Source organism: Ceratotherium simum, chromosome 16 (assembly GCF_057802395.1).
Source record: "Ceratotherium simum simum isolate JZ-2026a chromosome 16, ASM5780239v1, whole genome shotgun sequence".
Lineage (NCBI taxonomy): Eukaryota > Metazoa > Chordata > Mammalia > Perissodactyla > Rhinocerotidae > Ceratotherium > Ceratotherium simum.
Genome location: NC_141915.1, coordinates 62,171,592 through 62,197,625, shown reverse-complemented (window position 1 = coordinate 62,197,625; position 26,034 = coordinate 62,171,592). Strand labels below are relative to the sequence as shown.

The window sequence follows — 26,034 nt, the reverse complement described above, 5'->3', positions numbered from 1 at the left end:
GCATGCACGCCCCCCCACCACACAGTGATCCCCACCTGCCATGGAAGCTGCTATACCTGATGGTTCCTGTGGGGGAAGGGAGGGGGCTGATGAGGTGGGCCATGGTGTCTGGAATGTTGATGGTCAGGGGCGAGATGTGGGCCTGCACGGGCTTCACTGGGGACTCAGAGGTCTCCTGCTTCTCCCTCTTCTCGCTGGACAGGGCAGTGAATGTTATCTTGATGTTTGTGCTCGGGAACCTGAATGTGCACCTGCAAAAGAAAAGCCAACTGTCAGTGCCCGTCTTCCGGACTGTAGGACAGGGTGTCCCACCCAGAGCAGGAAGCAGAGCCCGCATGTCCCCAAATGCACTGAAGCCTCCTCTTGTGTGGAGGAGTCCTTGAGAAGCCCACTTCAAGCTCATCTCATGTGTTACAAGTCACTTAATGAAACCACAAACAAGGCATTTTATGACTTTAAAACACTAGTAAACAAAAACATTATTTAGACCAGCCAAATAGGAAAATAAAAGTATAGCAGACTCACAAAAGACTCAAAGACCACTTAATCTGCATGACTCCTTTCAAAATAATTGTACAAATATGTTTTAGGTCATATAGTAGATGTAAAACCACTTAGTATTCCTTTAAAAATAAATATATAAATATATCTGAGTCATTAAGCAACACACAATTTTGTGGCTATTTCTTATTTAAGAAAGAAAAATCATTCCTTTTTTTCCAAAAAAAATCCTATCACTTTTTTCACTGAGGAAACAAGCCAGAGATATTAAATTTCGGGGGAAAAGGTTTACAATTTAACACTCTGGTTCAACTTTAATATAGCTTCCTTGACACGACTCCAGTATATTTATAAAAAAAATAAAAAAGAGTATTGCAAGCCAAATACCTTCAAAGAATAAAATTTAAAAATAGCTCCATAGACTCATGGTCTCTGAGTCTCGATTTCACACCCAGTTAAACAGCGCCTTATTTGTGTATATTTAAATGGCCAAATGACCCGCCAGTGGTGCTCAGCTGACCTCTGTGTGGCCATCCTGGGGCACCCATCGTGGCGGCCGGCTCTGCCCACCACCCTGTCCTGCTGGGGTGCCCACCAATGAAGGGCCCAGCATGTGGAGGTCACACGTCCCTCCCACTTCCAGTGGATCTTCAAGACGGTATTTCCCAATGCTTTAGCTGGGGCAAAAAAGGACGCCACCCAGCAGGGTTTTGACACTGGCTGCCTGGCTTCCTCCCCTCACACTCTTTCCTTTGAATTCACTGCCAGCAGGCCCCTGCCCCTTTACTTCCCTCATAAGGCACAGTCGGTCAGTCCTCCACAGTCTCAGTGGACGGAACAGAACCTGACAAGCTACCACCTCCTTCCTGAGGTCCAGCACTCACACTCTTCCCCGTTCTACCTCTGGGGGCTCCTTCTCAATCCCGTACTGAACTCTCCTCCTTTACACTCCCAATGCCCAATGCCCCAGGCTGAGATTACAGCTTCTGGGCTTCTCCATCCACATTCACTCCCTGGACGAGCTCAACCAGGCCTGTGACCTGCAATTCCAGACACACTTCAATGACTCCAAAATCCAGATTTCCTGCACTCCAGAGCCCATCTCCCACTGCCTTCTTCATGCCGCCCTGTGCACCCACACTGGGCATCTCTAACTAGATCCGGTACTGGCTCTTCCCCAGAGCCCCCTTGGGCAGTGAGTGGCATCACCCAGTTGCTCAGGCCAGAAGCGAAGACTCATCCCACCTACCTGCTGGTGCCATGAGCTCTCACCTTCAAAACACGCCCATCATCAGAACTGAAGATGTCTGCTCTACCAGAGACCCTGCTAAGATATTGAAAAGACAAGCCACCTTCTCCCCTTGTTCACCTTCTAGGAGAAAATTTTTACAAATCACATATCCAACAAAGGACTCATATCCAGTAAGAAAACAAACAATCCACTTAGAAAATGGGCAAAAGACTTGAAAAAACACTTCACCAAGGATATACAGATGGCAAATAAACACACAAAAAGATGTTCCACATCACTAGCCATTAGGGCAACGCAAATTAAAACTGCCATCAGATACCACTAAATATCTATTAGAATGGGTAGTATTTAAAAGACTGACAACACCAAGCAATGGTGAGGGTGCGGAGAAATAGATCTCTCCCACCGTGCTAATGGGAGGGTAAAATGGTGCATCCACCAGGAAATCAGTTTGGCAGTTTCTCATAAAGTTAAACATATGTATATCATACAACCAAGCAATTGCACTCCTGGGTATTTACCCAGGAGAAACGAAGACCTACGTTCACACAAACCTGCACACAAGTGCAGGCAAACAGGCAAACACTGGAAACTACTCCAACATCCTTCAACGAGAGAACGGTTAACAAACTGTGGTTCTTCCACATCTTGGAACACGACTCGGCAAAAAAGAGGAATGAACTATCGATACAGCAACCACTTTGTAGGGCATCACCCCGAATGAAAAAAGCCAGTCCCCAAAAGTTACATCCTGTATGATTCCATTTACATAACATCCTCGAAATGACAATTATAGACTTGGAGAGCAGCCAGGTGGCAGCCAGGGGTGGAGGGGGAGGGCGTGCAGCCCCAAAGAGGGTGCCCCAGGGAGTCCTCTGTGTGATGGAGCTGTTGTCTGCATCTATACCATAACATGGTTGCACATACCTGTACATGTGACAACATGTCACAGAATCACAAACACACCAAAAAACCAATGCATACAAAAAACAGTGGGAAAACCCATTATCTCTACAGTCCCAAACCACTAGTTCACACACCTCCACCTCAATCTGCTCCTGTGTGGTGGTTCTCAGCCCCCAGGGACATTGGGCCGTGTCTGGAGACAGGCTGCAATCAAGTAGGTGGAGGCCAGGCAGGGATGACGCTAACATCCCATCATGCAGGGATGGCTGCACCACAGAGAGGAGATGCCCCAGGCACGCCTCACCGCCTCCTGCCCCGCCCTTCTCTCAGGTTCCCACACAAGCCTGTCTGCACCCAGAAGCCAGAGCGAGTTTCTAAAACAGCAAGATCTGTACGTGGCGTTCAATGATACAAAAGGGCCAGAGGGAATGTCAGCATCTGTCCCTCCTGCCTCGGGCACAGGTGCTTCCTTTATGAGATCCCTTGGGTGCCATCCTTCCACTGCTCTCAACTCCCCAGAGGCTTCCAGCCCACTCTGGGTGGGTCAGACCCTATGTCTCCCACCTCTCATCCCTTCCTCCCCTTGATCACTGCACAGGGGGTTCCCCTCTCACACCTTACCCATCGATCCAAAGGCTTTCCCTGACCACCCTGCCCTGTTCTTCATTTCACTATGGCCATGTGACTGCACGTCACACATGCATTTGCTCGTTGTCACCCCCAACGGCATGAAAGCTCCATTTGAGCAAAGCCCTTGCCTGCTGGGGTCACTGTTATAACCTGGAGCCTAGAAGAGTCCCTGGTATGTATAAAGCAGGCCCTCAGCACACACTCGTCGAATTAATAAAAAAGTGCCCAGTTTCATGTATTAAAAAGGTAATTAAGAGGCTGGCCCGGTGGCGTAGTGGTTAAGTTCACGTACTCTGCTTCGGCAGCCCGGGGTTCGCAAGTTTGGATCCTGGGCACAGACCTACGCACTGCTCATCAAGCCACGCTTTGGAGGCGTCCCATATAAAATAGAGGAAGATGGGCACAGACGTTAGCTCAGAGCTAATCTTCCTCAGCAAAAAGAGGAAGATTGGCAAGGGCTGTTAGCTCAGGGCCGATCTTCCTCACACACACACACACACAAAAAGGTAATTACAATAAGCAAATCACATGAATATAACAAATGAGAAGCCCATAATTGAACACCTTGCAACTGCCTCTATCACTAGCACAAGACTTGAATAATCAACTCTAGGCCTAGAAAAGAAGGGGATTAAGAACCCCACTGGTGCTGGCCCAGTGGCGTAGCGGTTGGGTGTGCGTGCTCCGCTATGGCGGCCCGGGGTTAAGATCCCGACGCACCACTTGTCAAGCCATGCTGTGGTGGCTTCCCATATAAAGTAGAGGAAGATGGGCACGGATGTTAGCCCAGGGCCAGTCTTTGTCAGCAAAAAGAGGAGGACTGACACAGATGTTAGCTCAGGGTTAATCTTTCTCACACACACACACACACAAAACCAACCACCACATGGCAATGGAAATAGAAGAACATAAATAAATTGAATCCACAATTAAGCAATAAAACTCATTTAAAACAACAAAAACAGAACCCCATTGGCCAATAAATTTTTAGCACAACATATATGACAATTATGGGAGTAAGGATAAGGTTCCTCCTTTTTCTCCCTTATGTAGAAGACAGTTTTTGTTTGGGTTACCCAATGTTATATGCCCACAGAAACTCCACTTAATAACTTTTGAGCAAGCTGCTGTGTTAAATGGAAACTCAGCCTATTCCTGAGAAGGCCAGGAAGGAAGGTGGAGCCCAGGGGCTCACCGGTACTGAATCCCACCATGGCACAGACGGGACACCAGCAAGACCCAGGCCGCAGTGATGAACAGACATGGGAAAACCCACACAGCATGGGCACGTTCTACCTTCTTGGGTTTGAAAATAATGTACTATAGACACTGATCCTCCTATGTATAACAAGGTCTATTCTACATCTTTGCAAATTATTAACTGAACCAACTAAGACCAAGAGAGAAAGAGAGACCTCCAGTGATATCCAAGCCAAAGGAAACACAAGGAGTAGCAAAGGAAAAGAAAGAACTAGTAAACAAAAGATGCCAAAATGCTTCAAGCTGCACCACAAACAGTACTGTTGAAAAGCCTTAATTAAAAAGCAGTGGTGTCATCCTGGGACCCACAACATGCAGCAACAATTCAAGAGATGACTGTGTCTACACTGAAAACACAATGCCAAGGTCAAAAGAGCTATCCAAAGTCTGTCAAGAGCAAAGTTCAGAAACACTTTGTGTTAAGTGGCATTCAATGTTTGTTTTAAACTTTCCGTTTATTGCTACATTTTCAAAGAAAATGGATCACCTGCCAGGTGTTTCGATCCCACTCCATCTGATGCCCTAGCTCCATAGGAAAGTTACCTGCAGACCCATCCACTGTGTCAGGGCACAAAGTGCCCAGTGCATATGGTGGCTTGTCACCTCTGAGACGGTGGCATGAAGGCTGGCCTGGAAGGAGGATTCCACCAGGATCTGTGAGCCACCCAAAGCTCCTACCAGGACTCAAGGCAACCATCTCCTGGGTCCTCCTCTCTGCTAACAAGGTGACGTTCAGGGAACCAACCAAACAGGATCAACACCAATCTGTCACACCAGCATAACGGTGGACCCAGAGGCAGAAACCAGGTGAGACACTGGCAATGCTCTCTTTCTTGTTATCACAAGGAGGCCCTGCCCTGTGTGTAGACCCTAAGCAAGACCAGCACGGCTCTGCCCTCCCTGATGGGCTCTTTACACAGTGACAAGACATAATTCAGGAACCACAGGGCAATGGGTGCTCTTTGGAAGCCAAGGAGCCTGTAAGACAGGGAGATGGGGCCTTCTGAGCTGGCGGAGTTGTGGAGCCAAGTAACTGAGATAAAAGGAAAGATGAACAGAATGAACATCAAGTGTGTAACTTACAGAAACCAAAACTTGTTGAAAAATTGTATTTACCAATTTGTTGTTAGGGCTGTGGGGTTGATTCCAACTTCTCGCGACCCTGTGGACAGCAGGGTGGAACGCTGCCTGGTCTTTTGTGCCATCCTCTCACCTTCCAGCACTGTATCAGACAACACTCTGCTGCCAGCCATAGGGTTTTCATGGCCAAGTATTTTGGAAGTGGGTGGCCAGGTCCTTCCTCCTAGTCTGTCTAGTCTGGAAGCTCCACTGAAACCTGTCCACCATGGGTGACCCTACTGGTATTTGAAATACCATGGTACAGCTTTTAGCATTACAACAAAATGCAGCTGCCACAGTATGGCAACCAACAGACAGGTGGTGTGGTTCTCTGGGAACCCACCAGACCACCAGTATTTATCAATACTGATGCTAAAGATACTTATTAAATCAAATTAAATATTGTACTACTTTGTCTGCCACACAGGTGAGAAACCACACAAAGAAAAAATAAAAAATAAAATTAGGGGCCGGCCCAGTGGCACAGCAGTTAAGTGCGTGCGCTCCGCTTCAGCAGCCCGGGGTTCACAGGTTCGGATCCCGGGAGCGCACTGACACACCCCTTCTCAAGCCATGCTGTGGCGGCATCCCATATAAAGTAGAGGAAGATGGGCATGGATGTTAGCCCAGGGCCAATCTTCCTCAGCAAAAAAGAGGAGGATTGGCACTGGGTGTTAGCTCAGGGCTGATCTTCCTCACAAAATAAATAAATTAAATTAAATCAGTGAACCTGGAGTTAAGATTATCTGTAACACTCTTGGTAACAATTTTTTTAACCAAATAAAAGCAATTTGGGACAAAAGGTGTTTATCAAATCTGAATGGAAGCAAAACTGTTAGAGGACCTGCCAGGAGACTGGGCCATCATCCCCACAAGATTGTCTATCAGGCCCCCAGTCTCTATGACACCCGTGACAGCTCCTGAGCCCCTGTCCTCAGACGACAGTCATCATTCTCCCCTCACCAGGAAGGCCGGGCCATTAGAACAAGTTCTGTCACCTGGCACACAGGCCTCCAATCCTGCAGAGCAGTGATCTCTCTGTGCCTCAGTTTCCTCATCCATAAAACAGAGATGATAGCGTCTCTCTGAGTGTCATGAGATTAGTTCAAATAATATTTATCGAACACTCAGATGTTTATTAAAATGGAAAAACCAACTACCTTCAGTTCCACTTCAAGATGTCAATACTGACTTTTCCTACAGATGGGCATCTGTTGCTGGCTGCGCTGTTTGTGCCATCACCACCCTGAGAACTTACAGAAAGACCAGCCTCAACCAGACGAACAGCACACACCCTGGCCCGTCCTCCAAATGCTGCAGACGCAACACACAGCACTGTGCGCAATTCCAAGAGGGAAACTCGAGAAAGGAAGGCTCTTCCCTCTCTCAGGGGGCACGTATGTGTCTCCCGGTATTTATTTTTGTTTTTCACAAAATAGGACCACACCCTCCATGTTGGTCCTCAGCTTGCACTTTCCCCAAGTGTCACCCACAGAGTCTGTGTATACAAACTCAGCTGAGTGCTGCCTTTGGGGCAGGGCACCACCACATCGAGGACATGCTTCCTCTGTGTTTGATTCCCAACGTTTCTAATTAAAGACAACGATTGACACTGTCGCATGGCTACCTCCACAGCACAGGCAGTGTCTGTAAACCTCGGGCTCCAAGGGCACGCACGGCGTCTAAAATGAGGCAAGGCACTGCCAGGCCACCTGCTGACAGCCTCTGACACACAGTGTGCAAGAGCATCCTGTCCTCTGTCCTGGCCATCAGTAGACACTGCTGCCACCAACTCCACTCCCTTGACAGGTAAAAATGGTACCTCTGTGTTTTCATCTAAGAGTGAACACCTTCTCATACACGTATGAGCCTGGAAACATTTAAAAGCTACCCAGGCATCCTGGTAACTTTTTTTTTTTTTTAATCTGGGTTCTGACTACATGAGTGAGTTCCTGTTTGTGAAAATTCATTGAGTTATACATGTATGATATATACACTTTTCTGTACATATAGTGTACCTTCAATAGAGAGAGTTTTTTTAAAAATAAAAAACCCATCTATGTAGATGGATATAGAAATTAGCAAAATGTCAATAATGCGACAGGGGGTTCACAGACCCATTTTCTTTCTTTTTTTTTTGTGAGGAAGATCAGCTCTGAGCTAACATCCATGCTAATCCTCCTCTTTTTGTTGAGGAAGACCGGCTCTGAGCTAACATCTATTGCCAATCCGCCTCCTTTTTTTCCCCAAAGCCCCAGTAGATAGTTGTATGTCATAGCTGCACATCCTTCTAGTTGCTGCACAGACCCATTTTCTATACTTTTGTGCTAACAATGGCCTATTTCTTTACCTGCATTGTGATTACACGGGTACCCATGTTATAATTATAACTGAATTTTCTATGTAGGTTACGTTCAAAGCAAAATACATTACAACCGTTTTCAAGTTCTCTACGGAGTCCAATTAGTTATGAAACCCTTGTTCCTCTTTAGGGTAGGTGAATGACTGCTGCCTGACTTTGCTAAGCTAGAAATAAAAAATAGTGGAATAATTTTGATTAGTTGCCTCACAAAACTAAAAAGAACAGCAAAACATGATAACAGCATGAAGCTGAAGATAAACCTAGGTGAACAGATCCTCCCCAGACCTCTGAGTTCCTCACACCACCACTGAGCAGCCTGGATTTCAGGGCTGGAAGGCCCATTATGTCTGTGCACACTGGTCCACTTCCCTGCACCGGCTCTGACCTGGCCAAAGCCTGAGGTGGTCTCTTCCCTGGCATTGCAACTTATTCCCACAAAGCACTTCAAGTCAGGGTGAGGGTGTGAGTGCCTGGAAGATACCGGACTGATCTGGAAAAGGAATTGCATGTTGCCATGTTCACACTTATCATCACAATACCTAACATGGTGTGTTCTTAAAAATACTTTGATTCTCAAAGATCTGTAATGAAGCTCAGTATATGAATATGAATCTGTTTAGGAGACTCTGAGAAATATGACAAAATAATAGAAGAAAGGGAAAGATTAAGAAATGAACAATAAGAAAAGCAAGCCATGGGGCTGGCCTGATGGTGTAGTGGTTAAGTTCACGCACTCCACTTCGGGGGCCCAGTGTTCGCAGGTTCAGATCCTGGGCACGGACCTACGCATCGCTTGTCAAGCCATGCTGCGGCAGACATCCCACATATAAAGTAGAGGAAGATGGGCATGGATGTTAGCCCAGGGCCAATCTTCCTCAGCAAAAAAGAGGAGGATTGGCAACAAATGTCAGCTCAGGGCTAATCTTCTCACCAAAAAAGAAAGAAAAGAAAAGCAAGTCTGACAGCAGGAAGCAGAATTGCAAATCCCTAAGTACAAAATGACCAGATATGCGTCTCACGGGAGAGCAGCCTGGAGTGTCGAACACCTCTGAGAAGCTGCACATCTCTAACCACAAATCAAAACTGACGGTGGTAACAACAGCTGATGGTTTTAAACTTATGTGAAGGACTCTGATAAAAATTAAGTTTCCTTTACTTGAACAAATGTTAACAATTTTAATATGAATTCAGAGTTGCAAATATCCTTCTCTCACTTCTCCGTTATTCTCCTGTACTTGGTGAAAGGGATTTTTCTGGTTGGAATGGAAACTCTTACAAATGAGATATGCACGCCAATGGCTTGGGTCTAGAGCTTTGAATTTACAGATTCCTGAAGCAGCTTTAAGGATTGTGAAGATCCGTTTTTTATGTACAAAGCCAAGCCTTGCTGCAACTTAACTAACATCATACAGCCATGCAGAAATAAGCCATATTTAAACAAGTCTCCAACCAAATAGAAAGTTAAATTTAGTGACAGCTCTATGCAAAACAAGTTCACCAATTAACTGATTAGTCAAACTCCTGCATTTCCTACAACCAGTTTTCAAAAAAGTGTGTCAGAGCTGCTCACTACATACAACCTACCAATGTGATGGGATAAATGCCCTTTTCCAGAACAGGCTCTTGACTGCAAGAGCTTCTTTAAGTGATTCCAATGGTGTCTGCATTTTTTTTTTAAGTTTTTTTTTTTGTGAGGAAAATTGGCCCTGAGCTAACACCTGTTGCCAATCTTCTTTTTGCTTGAGGAAGAGTGGTCCTGAGCTAATATCTGTGCCCACCTTCCTCTATTTCGCATGTGGGGTGCCACCACAGCATGGCTTGATGAGTGGTGTAGGTCTGTGCCTGGGATCTGAACTTGTGAACTCAGGCCATCGAAGCAGAGCGCGCCAAACTTAACCACTATGTCATGGGACCAGCCCCAGTCTCTGTACTTTTCAAGAGCTCATTACACATTCTGAGGTCCAGAAGCAAAGGAGTCCAGCCTCTTCCCACCCATACTCGAGAATCAGGACCTCATAAATGCAGACCTATAGGCAGACCCCTCGTTTCACAAATGAGGACGCAGACCTGGAGGCATCGAGGAACATCTGCCAGGAACCTGGATGAGCAAAGCCACCCACTGTTCAATCAGGCCACTTCAGAGGTGCAGCTGACCTCAAGAAGAGGTTGGCTCATGTGTCCTTTACCCTACAGAGGAGGAGATGAGGCCAGGAGCTAAGGCGAGGAGCGGCAGGTCTGGCCCCCTCCAGTGTCGCTCTGAAAGGTAAGCGCAGCAGAGCTGCCTTTGGCCTTGGCACCCATGGACTGCAGAGGACAGCCACCACATCCCCCAGCCTCCGAATATCCTTCTCTGCCGTGGCACAGATTACTCAGATATACTCCCGGAGTTGGAAAAATCGCCCCACGACAGGGATCTATTTCTGCCTACTCAAAAAAACACATCTGAATACAAACCAGAGTCATTATTAAGATAACTCCGGAGTTGCTGTTTTTAAAGAGTATTTCAGAAAATTCAACAAACTCTTTACAGTTTGTTATTTTACCTAATTCAGTGATCTACACAGCACCTACTCAGTTTGATGCCTTGAAGACGAGGAGACTGCTTTGGAGGGAACCAGAGTTAACTGCAGCGGTGCAGGGGAGAGACGCTTCCCTCACTGTCACAGCACAAAGTGGCAGCAGTGTCCCCGCTGTGGGGCGCTGAGAGGAGACAACCTCACCCCTGCGCTTCCTGCTAAAAATAACTAACCCAGATCTCACCAAGAGGAAACATCAGACAAATCCAAATGGAGGAGCATTCTACAAAATATCTGGCTTGTCCTCATCAAAAACATCAATTTCACGGAAGACAAAGAAAGGCAGAGAACAGTCACAAAGGAGCAGAGCGTTCCCTGCAGCATGAGCCTACTCTAGAAAAAGGTCTTGTTTTTCTTTTGCAATGAAGGGCATCAGCAAAGGATCACTAAAATCTAAATAAGGTCAGCAGGTTAGTGCTGTATTGACACTGACTGGTGTTGATACCTGTGCTGAGGTTACGGAAGAGAATGTTTTTAGGAAATACACATGGAAATATTTTAGAGGTAAAAATGCCTCATGTATGCAATTTACTTTCAAAAATTTCAGGAAAAAAACAGATAAAGCAAGTGTGGTATGTTAATATTTTGGGAATCTGGGAAAATGGGAATTCTCTGTTCTATTTTTGCAACTTTTCTATAAGTCTGAAGTAACTTCAAAGAAAAAGAAAAAAATGTGGAAACTTTCAAAACATCCAGTGCAAAGCTCAATGACCTAGGCGCTGCCACTCTGGGAGCTGTCCGTCATCAGCCATGACGAGGTGAGAACACAGAGTGTCTGGAAACCATTTCACTCTTCCAGTTGCCCATTTGATTATATTTTACAGAAGTACCAGTCCATGATGGACTGGACCTTCACCAGGGACAGTCTGAGAGCCCTGCTCTGAGACACACTCTTATCATCCTCTCTCTTCCCGTGGATGTCTATGGCATTTCAGAATCCCATCAAATTCCAAGGACAACTCTGTGGGACACCTGACACAGTTATGAAATGTCACCTCACTGCAATTCTCACCAATTCCTGACCCTCATCCAGGGCCATTGTGTGTCCCTGATGGTCAGCCTTGGGCTAAGCAGGAAAGTATGACCCCAGTTTTGGGGTACACACGACAGTGTCATGGCCACATTCACACAAGTGACCCTGACGCCTGTGCACTCTCATTCACCCAGCACAGTTGATGTCTATTAAATCTAACATCATCCTGCCACTGGGCTTCAAAATTATGACCCAAGAAGGTGTGGTTTGTGGTGACACCATACTCCGTACTTTGGATTTCTTCTCCCCTTGGAAGAATATTCGTCCCATCCTAAATGTAGCAATATTCACACAGAACAGTATCTCCCAAACCATGTTCCTTCAGCACAGCATTGAGTGCCTGACACACAACGTCCACCAGCCAGCACAGGCTGAATCTTGCTGCAGTAACAAATGGCCCCAGATCTCTGGGTCACGGCGAAGGTTTGGATCCAGCTTCTGCCATTCACTCACTCTGTTAGAGGCTGCTCTGCTCCACATGTCTTTTGCTCTGGGACCCAGGCTGATGCGGTGGCCCCATTTAGGACATTGCTGGTCTCGAGACAGAGAAAAAAGACAGAAGGAAGTAGCAAGTCCCATGGCCATGCCTGCAGTCAAGGCAGGACCTCTCCCAAACGATATCACCTCCCTTGTGTTAGCAATCCCAAGAGATATCTGCAAAATCATTTCACCTATGCAATTAGCCTCAGAGTCACTGAGCTGAGCTGCTGACCTGTTCTCCAGGGGAAGAAACGAGAGACCAGCAACTCTAAACCATTCACCTGTTACAGCTGACAAAGATAATCTAATGTGAAGGGGAAGAAACTCTAATAGTTTAATCTCAGGATTGGAAAAGGAAAAGGTTGTATTAACAAAAATAATGTGTTATATGGAGTGGACAGAGTTCTGAGGCCATCAATGACTTGGTGTGAGCAACAGCGATCATCAAGAAAAGTGGAGGGCAACAGAATCTTCATCTGCATTTGGGAAAACATGTGGACAGTTAGACTGATGAGTGGACTGGGAGGTAAGAGTGAGAAGGAGGAAACCAGTGAGGAGGCTCCCAAGGAGCCCAGGGCGTGTGGCGTTCACACCACACAGGGCAGTGGAGACAGACAGAGAGGAGGGGGTCAACTGGTTTGGGAGATGGAAATAAACGGCCCTGCTGATACACTGATACGTGCGGACACTGAGGGAAGAAGACTGCAAGATGACTGCCTCCATGTTTCTGGCTCATGTGACTAAACGAAAGTCAGCACCAATTACTGACCTGCGAATGGATGGATGGATGGATGAGAAACAGGACTGGGGCTGGCCCAGTGGCATATTGGTTAAGTTCACACACTCCACTTTGGCAGCCTGGGGTTTGCAGGTTTGGATCCCAGACGTGGACCTACACACCACTCATCAAGCCATGCTGTGGTGGTGTCCCACACACAAGATAGAGGAGGACTGGCACAGATGTTAGCTCAGGGCCAATCTTCTTCAAGCAAAAACAGGAAGACTGGCAACAGATGTTAGCTCAGGGTCAATCTTCCTCACTAAAAAAAATGCAAGAAAAAGAAATAGGCCTGGGGTGCGATGGCTAAATGGACACGTGATCTGTGAGGTGCCCATTACCTATCATCACCCCAGGGGGCGTCCAACTGTCCCTTAGTGAAGCCTGGACGGAAACACACCTCAGTGTCCTCAGTGTAGAGAGGGCGTGTGCACCAGGCCATGGAATAGAAGAAGCCTGAGAATCTCAGCAGGTCTGGTGGAAGAGAACAGCCTTCGGGACTCAACTGAACATTACCACGAAGGAAGAACACTAACATGGGAGTTTAAAAATGGGTTCTAGTCCCAACTCTGCCACAACAGCAAGCCATACTTCTTTATTTTCTACAAAAATGGAAGAAAAGGGTCGGCCTGGTGGCGCAAGCGGTTAAGTGTGTGCACTCCGCTGCTGCGGCCCGGGGTTCGCCGGTTCAGATCCCGGGCGCGCAATGACGCACCGCTTGGCAAGCCATGCTGTGGCAGCGTCCCATGTAGAGTGGAGGAAGATGGGCATGGATGTTAGCCCAGGGCCAGTCTTCCTCAGCAAAAAGAGGAGGATTGGCAGATGTTAGCTCAGGGCCGATCTTTCTCAAAACAAAAAAAAAAGAGAAAAGAAGAAAAATTCCTCTTCTTTCCAAACCCTGAGGTGGACTGAAGCTAAAGAGGCACTTTAAACGGGCCTACTTTCATCATTCTCTTCTACTAGTTTCCTCGAATTTATGAAAGAAATATTAAAACTTATAATACAACCTTTCATGACTAGTAGCCCTTAATTCATCAATTTGTCAGTGACTCATAAATTACTCCCCACACCACGGTGCCTTTTCCACTGCTCTAGGAGCAACACACCCACACTGCCGGTCAGTCATGCTTACAGGCCACTCTGAACCGATGGCCCGAAGCTGCCACCACCATTGGTACGCAATGGCCCAGAGACTGGCGGGCGCACCCTCACCCCAGAAGGGGGTCTGCGCCAGCTCAGGGAAGGGCTGCGCTGCTCCCTGGCAGAGAAGGCAGCTTTGAGAGGCCAGTGGAGACTTACAGTGCCCAAGTTACAAATAGAGAGCCTGACCAAGTTTAAGACAGTTTAGGACAATAAAAAATACACTGGAAAAGAAGTCAGAAACCATAAACAGTCCATACTTTTCTTTGTCACTCTTCAGCAATAAACCTCAAGCAACACATCACTTCAGCTTGAACTTCTTATCCTTAGCTAAAATTAGCTAAAACGCTAATTTTCTATGAAAACTCATGAAACACAACGGTGTTTATTAAAGCAGGCCATGCTATTTCAGTTTTTGTTAGGTTTAGCATGAATCCTCCACCCAGAGCCTCAAACAGCTGTTTCAATAAGACACCTGCAACCTGGCTCAGACACTGGCTGGTGTCTCTAGTCTTTGAGTGAAGCCCTTCTACTGCATATTTTACTTCGAAATGACTTAGAAACTACACAGCTTATGAAATAACACTTTTACATATAGACAGGGCCAGCTGCAGGGGCACATGGCTAGTGTAGTCACACAGGCGCTGTGCTCACAGGGCCTGCAAATGAAGTTTAATGTTCTACTGCTACCATCTTGAAATCCATAGTAATTTTATCTTTGAACCTGTGTTTTGTGAGGCCCAATAGGACAATGGAGCCCGGCCCAGGGCTTGGAGCCTCAGCTCACACACATCTTGCCTTCCAAACCCCCTTTCCCGCCACGACCATCCTCTGTCCCACGTGGGGCCTGGACAGGGGCAACTTGCGCACCTGGCAGGGTCTACACTTGCCCCATGAGTATCCCTTTGCCTAAGAAAGCTCGATATTAAAAAACAAAAACACAATGGCAGGTTGAGAGAGAGACCGCAGAAGAAATGAAAACCATTTTTCCTGCTTTTTTTTTGTGAGGAAGATTAACCCTGAGCTAACATCCATTACCAATCCTCCTCTTTTTGCTGAGGAAGGTTGGCCCGGGGCTAACGCCTGTGCCCATCTTCCTCTACTTTATACGGGATGCCGCCACAGCACGACTTGACTAGCAGTGTGTCGATCTGCGCCCGGGTTCTGAACCTGCGAATCCCAGGCCGCCAAAGTGGAGCATGTGAACTTAACCACTACGCCACTGGGCCAGCCCCTTTTCTCCTGCTTTCTTAATCTACTTTTTCTTTTTGCACTAGACCCCACATATTATGGAGCCGGCCTTGTGTCTAAGGCATTAGACATCAGGAAATGCTGCATTTCCACAAACAGAGCTGCTTTTGTATCCACAGACCAGTAACCATTGATTCCAGAAACATTCCTGACCCAATTTAGGGAACTAGTGTTGGGTTCCAGCAGCTTCACAAACAGCTGCCCACTGCTTCTGGGGTTTCTTTGGCTGGGAGAAGAATTTTGTTTGTTTGTTGTCCCCTCTCCCCCAACTTGCTGCACTGCAATTCCATCCATCAAAGTGCGGGAAAGAGCTGCCTTGTCTACACCTTGGTGTGACAATCTGCCGTTGGGGGAAAGGCTGGCTCCAAAGAGCACATCCATTCAAGATCCTGATGCCAGGTGAGGGCAGCACTGGGTATTAGTGTGGTTGACTGGGATGCTTTGTAGTTCCAGTAGCCTTGTAAAATATAGTACAAATTCTACTTTAATTTTCAGTATGTAATTTTCAGTCATCCAGGACATGTTCTAGACTAATGAAGATTTCCACTAGTGGTGAGAAATAACCCCCTTAGCCCTCTCTCCTCTGGATCACAAAACACCATATCCACAGGCTCCTGATGCAGACGGTGGGTAGGCTCTCTGGCTGTCTTGCCAATGGTAGCAACAGACAAGTGCACTAAGCATACAGTAGGTGCTCAACGAGAAGCAATTACTCCTCTGAGGTAGGACTGCTCTTGCGATTACTCTATCCTAAACTTGCCCAAATAACATTCATGTGAAACCAAAGCAGTCTCTCCAACAAAGACACACCTCACCCAGACTGAATTCCTAAGAGAAGCTGTGGGGCAGTGCCTCCTTACTCTACTCAGTTTATAGTAATTCCTTCTGCTAATGCAGAAGAGCAAGATTTTTGACTGTATACATCAAAGTGAAAAATTAAGCAGTAGTCAATATATGAATATATACAATAAATGAATAGTACACCACCAAGAAATGAAAAGGCAAGGGACAGAATGGGAGAAATATTCACAATACATATATCTCACAAATGACTTTTTTCAGGATATGTAAAGAACTCTTATAATTTAATAATAGAACACAACCCATTAAAAATGGTCAAATAGACCGTCACTAAAGAAGATACAGGAATGGCTAACAGGCATGTGGAAAGATGCTCAACATCATTAATCATCAGTGAAATGCAAATCAAAACCACGATAAAGATACCACTAAACATCCAAAGAATGGCTAATATAAGAAGACTGACAAAACCAAGTGTTCACAAGGATACAGAGCAACTAGAACTTTCCCACACTGCTGGCAGGAGTACAAAATGGTGAGATGGCTTTGGAAAAGTCTGTTGGCTTCTTAGTAAAGTCACTCCACTCTTAGGTATTTGGCCAAGAGAAATGAGAGTATCTGTCCATACAAAGACTTGTTCACAAATGTTCCCAGCAGCATGATTCATAACAGTCCAAACTGCAAACTGCCCAAGTGTCCAGTAACAGGTGAATGGATCAACCAATGGTGGTACATCCATACAAGAGAATACTTCTCAAATACCACTCAACAATCACAAAGAAAAAACTGTCCAAACAAGCAACATGGATGAATCTCAAAAACACGTTAATCAAAAAAAGCCAAACTGAAGAGTATACACTGCATGGTTCAATTCATAAGAAATCCCAGAAAAGATACAACTAATCTACAGTGATGGAAAGCAGATCGGTGACTGCCTGGGGCTTTTAAGTGGGATGATAAGGCTGACTGCAAAGGGGCAGGAGGAAGATTCTGGGGGAGACAGAAATGTTCTATTACCTTGATTAGGGTTTTGATTACACAGATGTATATATCTGTCAAAACTCTTTGAAAGGTATCCTTAAAATAGCCTTCTTTTATCCTATGTAAAGTATACCTCAAAAAGCGTTTACTTAGGGCTGGCCCCGTGGCTTAGAGGTTAAGTGCGCACGCTCCGCTGCTAGCAGCCCGGGTTTGGATCCCGGGCGCGCACCGACGCACCGCTTCTCCGGCCATGCTGAGGCCGCATCCCACATACAGCAACTAGAAGGATGTGCAGCTATGACATACAACTATCTATTGGAGCTTTGGGGGAAAAAAAATAAATAAAAATTAATAAATATATAAACAACCAGAAAAAAAAAAGTGTTTACTTAAAAAGAAAAAATTAATCTGGCAACAATACATTCATATATGTATAAATTATATTACTGTATTACACATTATAGAACCCCAAAATAGCAACCAAACAGGATGAGAAAAATAACCATAAGTATATATTTTTTCTAAACTCTAAAAGACGACTTTGATCTCTTTCTGGGGTGCACACGTTCACTTTGGAGACTAACATACTAGAGAAAATGTCACTTTTGTTTTACTTGTGAGGTTCCAAACACAAGGAATATAATGTCTAGGATTGTGAGGTTTTTCCCCCAGTTCTATTGAAATATAACTGAGATGTAACAAGGTATACGTGTAAGGTGTACTACATAATGATTTGATATATGTATATACATCTTCCTCAATTTACGATGGGGTTATGTCCTAATAAACCCATCATAAGTTGAAAACACCATTAAGTCAAAAATGCATTTAATATACTAATCTACCGAACATCATAGCTTAGCCTAGCCTACCTTAAACGTGCTCAGAACACTTACATTAGCCTACAGTTGGGCAAAATCATCTAACACAAAGCCTATTTTATAATAAAGTGTTGAATATATCATGTAACTTACTGAATATCGTACTGAAAGTGAGAAACAGAATGGCTATAAGGGTACAAAATGGTTGTAAGTCTATCAGTTGTTCACCCTCATTGAGTGCAGGCTGACTGGCAGCTGCGGCTCTCTGCCACTGCCCAGCATCACAAGAGAGTATCATACAGCATATCACTAGCCCTGGAAAAGATCAAAACTCAAAATTCGAAGTATGCTTTCTACTGAACGTGCATTGCTTTTGCACCATCGTAAAGTTGAAAAATTAAGTTGAACCACTGTAAGTCAGGGACCTTCTGTATACTGCAAAATGATTACCACAATAACGTTAGTTAACATTCATTACATCACATAGTTACAATTTCGTGTGTGTGTGGTGAGAATCTACTCTCTTAGCAACTGTCAAGTACATAATACAGTACTGTTAGCTATAGTCAGCCTGCTGCACATGACATCCTCAGAACTTATTCATCTTGTAACTGGAAGTTTGTATCTTTGACCACCTTCACCCATTTCCCCCATCCTAGGATTGTGTTTTTTAAATCATTAATAAGGCTGGCAATTACAAAGTATTGAGTTTCTTATTAAAAGGTGAGTTTTTACATGTTTAACATTGTGGTAAGGCATTTCATTCTTAGGGTATTTTATAAAAAGATTAATTCCCACTTTATGGGTAGAAAAACAAAGCATTACCCAGAAAGAAATTTCAAGGTCTGCTTTCTGAAACAAGCAGTCTGACACGATGTCATTCTCCACCACACTGAGGTACTGCAACGAACACCTTTAGACTTCTCACTTACCAAGTGAGCTGCACACAAGAGGTGTACATTTGCTGAATCTGCGGGAAAGTCTTCCTAAAATACTATACTAAATGGCCAATAAGCACAGGAAAAGATCTTCAACATCATTAGTCATCAGAGAAATGCAAAGGAAAACCACAATACCACTACATACCCACCAGAAAACCCAAAATGAAAAAGAGAGACAATGCCAATGTTGACGAAGCTGTGAAGCTGCCTGAACTCTATCTTACAGTGTCGATGGGGCGTAAACTGCACCAAGCGTTTTCCAAAGTGGTTGCACCTACAAAAGCTGAACATACACACATCCTGTGAGCCAGCAGAGCCACAGAGCCAAGAAGCACACCCAAAAGAAATGTGGGTGTGCTCGTCAAAACATAGCTACAGGAATCTCAATACAATTTTTAATTAAAAAAAGTCTTCCTGGGCCGGCCCTGTGGCTTAGCAGTTAAGTGCACGCGCTCCGCTGCTGGCGGCCCGGGTTCGGATCCCGGGCGCGCACCGACGCACCGCTTCTCTGGCCACGCTGAGGCCACGTCCCACATACAGCAACTAGAAGGATGTGCAGCTATGACATACAACTATCTGCTGGGGTTTTGGGGGGAAAAAAATAAATAAATAAAATTATTAAGGAAAAAAAAAGTCTTCCTACCTAAAAAATAACTATAAAATCCTCATAGCAGCATTATCCATTATAATAGCCCAAAATAAAACTACCTAAATGTCCATCCATAGCACAATATCAAATTGTGGTATATTCACATTATTGTATACTTTACAGCAAGGAGAATGAATGATCCACAGCTAAGTACAAAAATTCAGGCTAATCCCACAAACATTTTATTCAGTAAAAACCCAACACCACCTCCTGAAGTCCATTCTGTATGATTCCATGTATATGAAGTTCAAAAGCAAACAAAACAATCTATGGTTTAGAATTCAGGAGAGGGCCCCTCCACGTGGCTGGGAGGGGCACACGGTGGGGTGGGCTTCTGGGGTGCTGACGATGCAACGTTTCTTATCTAGGAGCAGATTACACCGCAGGTTCTCATTCAGCTTTCCACTTCGGATCTATCTGTGCACTCTTCTGTGTGCAGATTATACTAAAAACAAACAAAAAATTGTGGGGGGTGACAAGACTACAGACTAATCAAGAAACTATTCCAGAAGTCCAGGCGAGAAATCACTAAGTCAAGAGGTATGTAGAAGAAGGAAGGGTAAGGGACAGATTTGAGAAATGTTCAAGTGGAATAAACAGGACAGATAAATAATTCCACACATTCAGAGAAGCTGAGTAGACTGAGGAGAGGGTTGAGTCCACAGTCCTGGATGGACAACATCAGCTCACAGGAGGGAAGGAGGACACATGAAACAGATAGAAACAGCAGGACTGCCAACTCATAGCTGGAGGTTCAAAGCTACTGAGGACAGCCACCTCTCAGCATCATACTCTTCATATCCCCACCACAGTGACTTGCCTTCAAGTAGCCTCTATGCCAATAGAGGCCCACAATCCCCTGCTCACAAATTCTAAAAAGTAAACAGCTCCAAAAAACCTGACCTGAAATCATTTGGCAGTCAGTTCTGACCCGAACTGAGAAGGAGCTAGTGATAGCCTCTAATTATCCCACTTAGAATATGTATGTGTTTTCCAACAGAAATTCTAATGTGTTGGATTAGAGGGTGCTGGGAGTGTGAAATAATATACAATACACACATTGTACTACTTTTCTAAAATCCACACTACTCTGACTCTGAAACACCTCTGCTTCCATGGGGTTTGGGTGGGATCTGTGGAGGTACTGCCTGCTGGACAAGGCATGATGCCATTTCCCTAGGAATTTCTCCAGAAATATTCTGATTTGTTTAAGGGGAAACTGGATGGCTTACATCAAAAAGAAGAAATCCATTAAGCTACTGTCCAGAGTAGAGTATCAATTAGTATTTTTGTTGTCATTAATAGGCAATAAATGCACAAGGTATAAAATCAAAAAGCTACAAAAGGGCAAAAACAGCAAGACTCTCTTCCCTCCTACGGTCTTCCCACTGCTCCAGTTTCTAATGACAGCTATCAGAGTAGACCCCAGAACTATTCAAGTAAACAAGTAAAGAGAAGCCTGCATTGAGGGGCAAAGGCCCTGGGCTCCAAGCAGACAAGTGGTATCTGCCTCTCTGCTCACCGCCATTTCTCCAGCTCCCCAACATGGCGTCCCCCAAAGGAGGCGGTCACAAAGCCCCCTTGAAAGAAGCATTTGGGGCTGGCCCCGTGGTATAGTGGTTAAAGTTTCACGTGCTCCACTTCAGCAGCCCGGGTTCGCAGATTTGGACCCTGGGCGCAGACCTACATCATTCATCAGCCAAGCTGTGGTGGCGACCCACATACAAAATAGAGGAAGACTGGCACAGATATTAGCTCAGGGCAGATCTTCCTCAGCAAACAAAACAAAAAAGAAGCATTTGTCTATATGCAAAAAGTTCTTTTCACCTACTGCCTCCCTGGTAACTAGAATCCCACTTATGGGTCATGTTTGACCCATAATTTGATCAGCCTCCATAAATGACCAAATTACAATGTGTTTTTCTTTTTTAAAAGATATTTCATCAGGAAATTCTGACATGCTACAACACGGATGTATCTTGAGGACATTATGTTAACTGAAATAAGCCAGACACAAAAGGACAAATATACTGTATGATTCCATATGAGGTCCCTAGAGCAGTCAAATTCATACAGACAGAAAGTAGATTGGTGGTTGCTGGGGATGGAGATGGGGTGATGGGAAGTTACTGTTTAATGAGGACAGAGTTTCAGTTTTACAAGAAAAGAGTTTTGGAGGTGGATGGTAGTGATGGTTGCAGAACAATGTAATGTGCTTAATGCCACCGAAAAATGGTTTAAAAATGGTATGGATGGTGAATTTTGTTATGTGTATTTTACCACAATAAAAAAAATTTTTTTAAAGAGCACTTACAATTGTGTCTGGAACACAGTAAGCACTCAATAAATCTTAGCTATTGTTAATTTCTTCTTTTTTTTTTTTTTAAAGACCTTTCATCAAGAGAATGAGAGGACAAGCCAGACTGGGAGAAAATATTTGCAAAAGACATACCTGATAAATGACTGTTATCTAAATTACACAAAGAACTCTAAAACCTCAACAAGAACCTGATTAAAAAATATGCAAAAGACCGAACAGACACTTCACCAATGAAGATATACAGATGGCAAATAAGCACATGAAAAGATGGTCCACATCATACGTCATTAGGGAAATGCAAATTAAAACAATGAGATACCACCACACACCTATGAGGATGGCTACCAGAATATCAACACCACCAAATGCTGGTGAGAATGTGGAGCAACAGGAACAGTTTACTCATGGTGGGAATGCAAAATGGTTCAGCCACTTTGGAAGATGTTTGCCAGTTTCTTATACAACTAAACATACTCTTACCATACTATCCAGCAATCATGCTTCTTGGTATTTACCCAAAGTAGTTGAAAACATGTACATACAAAAACCTGCACATGGATGGTTTTCTTTCTTTCTTTCTTTCTTTTTTTTTTTTTCGTGAAGAAGATTGGCCCTGAGCTAACACTTGTGCTAATCTTCCTCTATTTTTTATATGTGGGACACCGCCACAGCACGGCTTGATGAGCAGTGCCCAGGATCTGAACCTTTGAACTCCAGGCCGCCAAAGTGGAGCCCACAAACTTAACCTCGCCACTGGGCCAGCCCCTGCACACGGATATTTATAGCAGCTTTATTCATAATTGTTAGACCTTGGAAGGAACCAAGGTGTCCTTCAGCCGGTGAATGGATAAATATTATCCAGCACTAAAAAGAAATGAGCTTTCGGGCCAGCCCTGTGGCCCAGTGGTTAAGTTCAGCGTGCTCCGCTTTGGCGGCCCAGATTTGGTTCCAGGGAGCGGACTTACACCACTTGTCGGCGGCCATACTGTGGCAGCAACCCACATACAAAATAGAGGAAGACTGGCAACAGATGCTAGCTCAGGGCAAATCTTCCTCAGCAAAAAAAAAAAAAAAAAAGAGAGAGAAATGATCCTTCAAGCCACGGAAAAGACATGGAGGAACCTTAAATGCATATTACTAAGTGAAAGAAGCCAATCTGAAAAGGCTCCATACTGTACGATTCCGATTACATGAGATTCTGGAAAAGGCAAAGCTATGGAAACAGTAAAAAGACCAGTTGTTACCAAGAGTGGAGGGAGGGATATATAGATGGAGCACAGAGGATTTTTAGGGAAGTGAAACTATTCTGTGTCATACTATAAATGTGGATACGTGTCATTATACATTTGTCCAAACCCATAGGATGTACAACACCAAGAGTGAACTGTTAATGTAAACTATGGACTTTGGATGATTATGACCTGTGGATGAATGTAGGTTTATCAACTGTAACAAATACACCACTTCTGTTGGGGCTGTTGATAGTGTGGGAGGTTGTGCATATATGGGAACTGGGGGTATATGGGAAATCTCTGTACCATCCACTCAACTTTGCCGTGAATTTAGAACTGCTCTAAAAATAAAAAACATCTATTACAAAAAAAAAGACATTTCAAAATATTCTGATAGCATGTCCAGTTTTATTTAGCTAGCACTTCTAAATAGCTGAGGAGGGAAATAAACTTAGAAAATACTGAACCATCACTTGATAGGAAATGACCTCTGACTTGTGGCCCCTCTGGAGAATAAGCCAAGGAGGCCTCTCTACAGACAGACCACAGGTGCCCACAGGCATGAGTGGTGGGGGTGTCTTTTAATTTGCTAAAGAAGTTTAACTGATTCCACACCTCCTTCCCAGGTAAATAACCTAGAGTGGTCAAAGAGTTTTAAAAGGAATAAGCAGGAAAAAATAAACCACACACAACAAACCAAGCACAATCTGCACACTGGCTGACCAATCCCTGGCTGATGCAGCTCTGGCCACACTTGGCCCCCTCACCTCCCCAGCATGCAGCCTCCTTTTCTCTTTTGCAGCATTCCTACCTCCTGAGAGCCCACATGAGCTTTATACAATGCAGTTTAGATAGTAAGTTAAGCATGATAAGGCCAATTTTCAGAAGTTTTTCTTTGAGTGTCATATCTGGTTGTCACACAAGTCACCAATTTGTAATATACAGGTGTAATTCAATAAATAAAAAATTTAAATTGTTAGGTACGCAGAATCTACAACTACTTTTTAAAATCCTAACTCCATGAAATTGCTTATTTCAGGAGTACTTCTTTTTGACGATTTCTTCAGAACATGTCCTTATCCCTTATCCCTACAACAGAGGCTGTCCCACTGCATACTCCACCAAGAGGAGGGCCCGTCAAGGGAGCCACAGATGCTGCAGAGCTGCATATGCACCCCAGTGTGGACCCACTGCCCAGAAGATCGAATGTCAGCCCTCAAAGGGGGCCACTGCACTCCAGCCAACACAGTACTAAAAACAAAAGGCTTTTCCACTCAGCAAGCCCACGTGCCAGGAAAGCCATTCACTGCTGTATTGATATGTGCCCTTTGCTGTCACTCTTGTTGGTGAGCATAAAACAACGAAAGAATATAAGACAGAATGAAGTGCTAACTTGATAATTATTTGGTAAAATGTGGATTCCCTCCCTAAGGAGCCATGGAGAGAGAGACCAAGAAAGGATTTTGGCTGGAACTCTCAAGGCTGGTCCTGGTCAGAGAGGATATGGTCAGTGCAGGTCCTGGGTAGGTTCTGGGACTCGAGAGCGCCACCCCTGGGAGAGAGACATGGGACTTGGTTACAGGAATAACCATATTCCTCTGTTATGGACAAGCTGGGGAGGGCGGGAAGGCTTCAAGTGGACAGCAGAGGGACACATGCTGACAGCTGAACAACAAGAACAAGGGGAAGGCTTGGAGAGAAGACACAGAGGATAAAATAATCACACTGCAATCTCTCACTTCCAATTCTCAAAACTGTTTCAAGTGGTCTAGCCCATTCCAAAAGGGAACGTTGTCAGTTCTCTACTTTACTATTAACTAGATAAAGTTATTTCCTCAGTCATGTTTCCAAGACTCAACCTTCCCTGCTGTGTGCCATCTTGAGTGTTCCTGAGCAGATCCTAAAGAGTCTACAGTCATGCTTCCATACGTTAAACACCTGTCACCTGAGCTACCCACCATCCAAACACCTTTCCTGTTTGAGGGACTGCCCAGGATAAGTGGTGTCGGGGCCCACCTCCCACGACAGAAGCAAAGGGGTGCAAATGCTCTCTCCTGCTGCCCACAGGCCGTAGAGCCTGGACATGTGACCCAGTCCCTGCTAAATCAGTAAAATCATGGTGGGCCATTAAAAGAAAAAGCTATTAAGAAGCAGTGCGTTGTGCCTTTGGCCCAGTCAGGGTCCTGTGAACAGACTGGACCCACGACGCTAACGCAAGTATATCGCACAGTAACCACATCTACACACGCTGCCAGCTGAGCACCCCTGGGAGAGCCAGCAGCTGCAGGGGGAAAGTGGAGTCACACAGGGGAAGGGTAGCTCCTGGACCTGCTGGCCAGATTAACATCGTGACGAGGGCCACATGTGCTTGGGGACACAAGACCCTAAGAAAGACCCACACAGGCCACATCACCATAGATCAGCAGAGAAACCTCACACAAACTCAAACTAAAGCACAGTCTGCAAAATAGCTCCCCTGTGTCTTTCAAAACTGTCAACGTCATCAGAGACAAATAAAGGCTGATTAAGGTGCCCAAGGCTAAGGGGTGCGACAGCTGACTGAGTCTTGCCCTGGAGGGGACTCGGGACCAGGAGGGGCAGTATTGGGGCAAAGGAAAACAGCAGAAGGGGCATATGGATTAAATACAAGTATCATATCAACATCACTTCTCCTCAATTTTGTAACTGGACTGTAGTTACATAACAGGATATCCTTTCTTTAGAAAATACTCTCGGGCCGGCCCGGTGGCTTAGCGGTTAAGTGCGCGCGCTCCGCTACTGGTGGCCCGGGTTCGGATCCCGGGCGCGCACCGACGCACCGCTTGTCTGGCCATGCTGAGGCCGCGTCCCACGTACAGAAACTAGAAGGGTGTGCAGCTATGACATACAACTATCTACTGGGGCTTTGGGGGGAAAATAAACAAATAAAATTAAAAAAAAAAAAAGAAAATACTCTCAATACTACTAGGGGTAGTAAAAGTGCAAATATATGCTGCCTACT

General features: G+C 45.0%; 1 protein-coding gene across 1 annotated transcript in view; it reads right to left on the bottom strand.

Moving 5' to 3' along the window:
• Positions 1–26,034, bottom strand: part of FOXK2 (forkhead box K2) — a 95,041-nt gene that overhangs the window by 31,479 nt on the left and 37,528 nt on the right. The window contains exon 4 of the mRNA XM_087441903.1: positions 57–251. Within this exon, the coding sequence (XP_087298029.1) occupies positions 57–251 (195 nt within the window). The remainder of the gene's footprint in view (positions 1–56; positions 252–26,034) is intronic.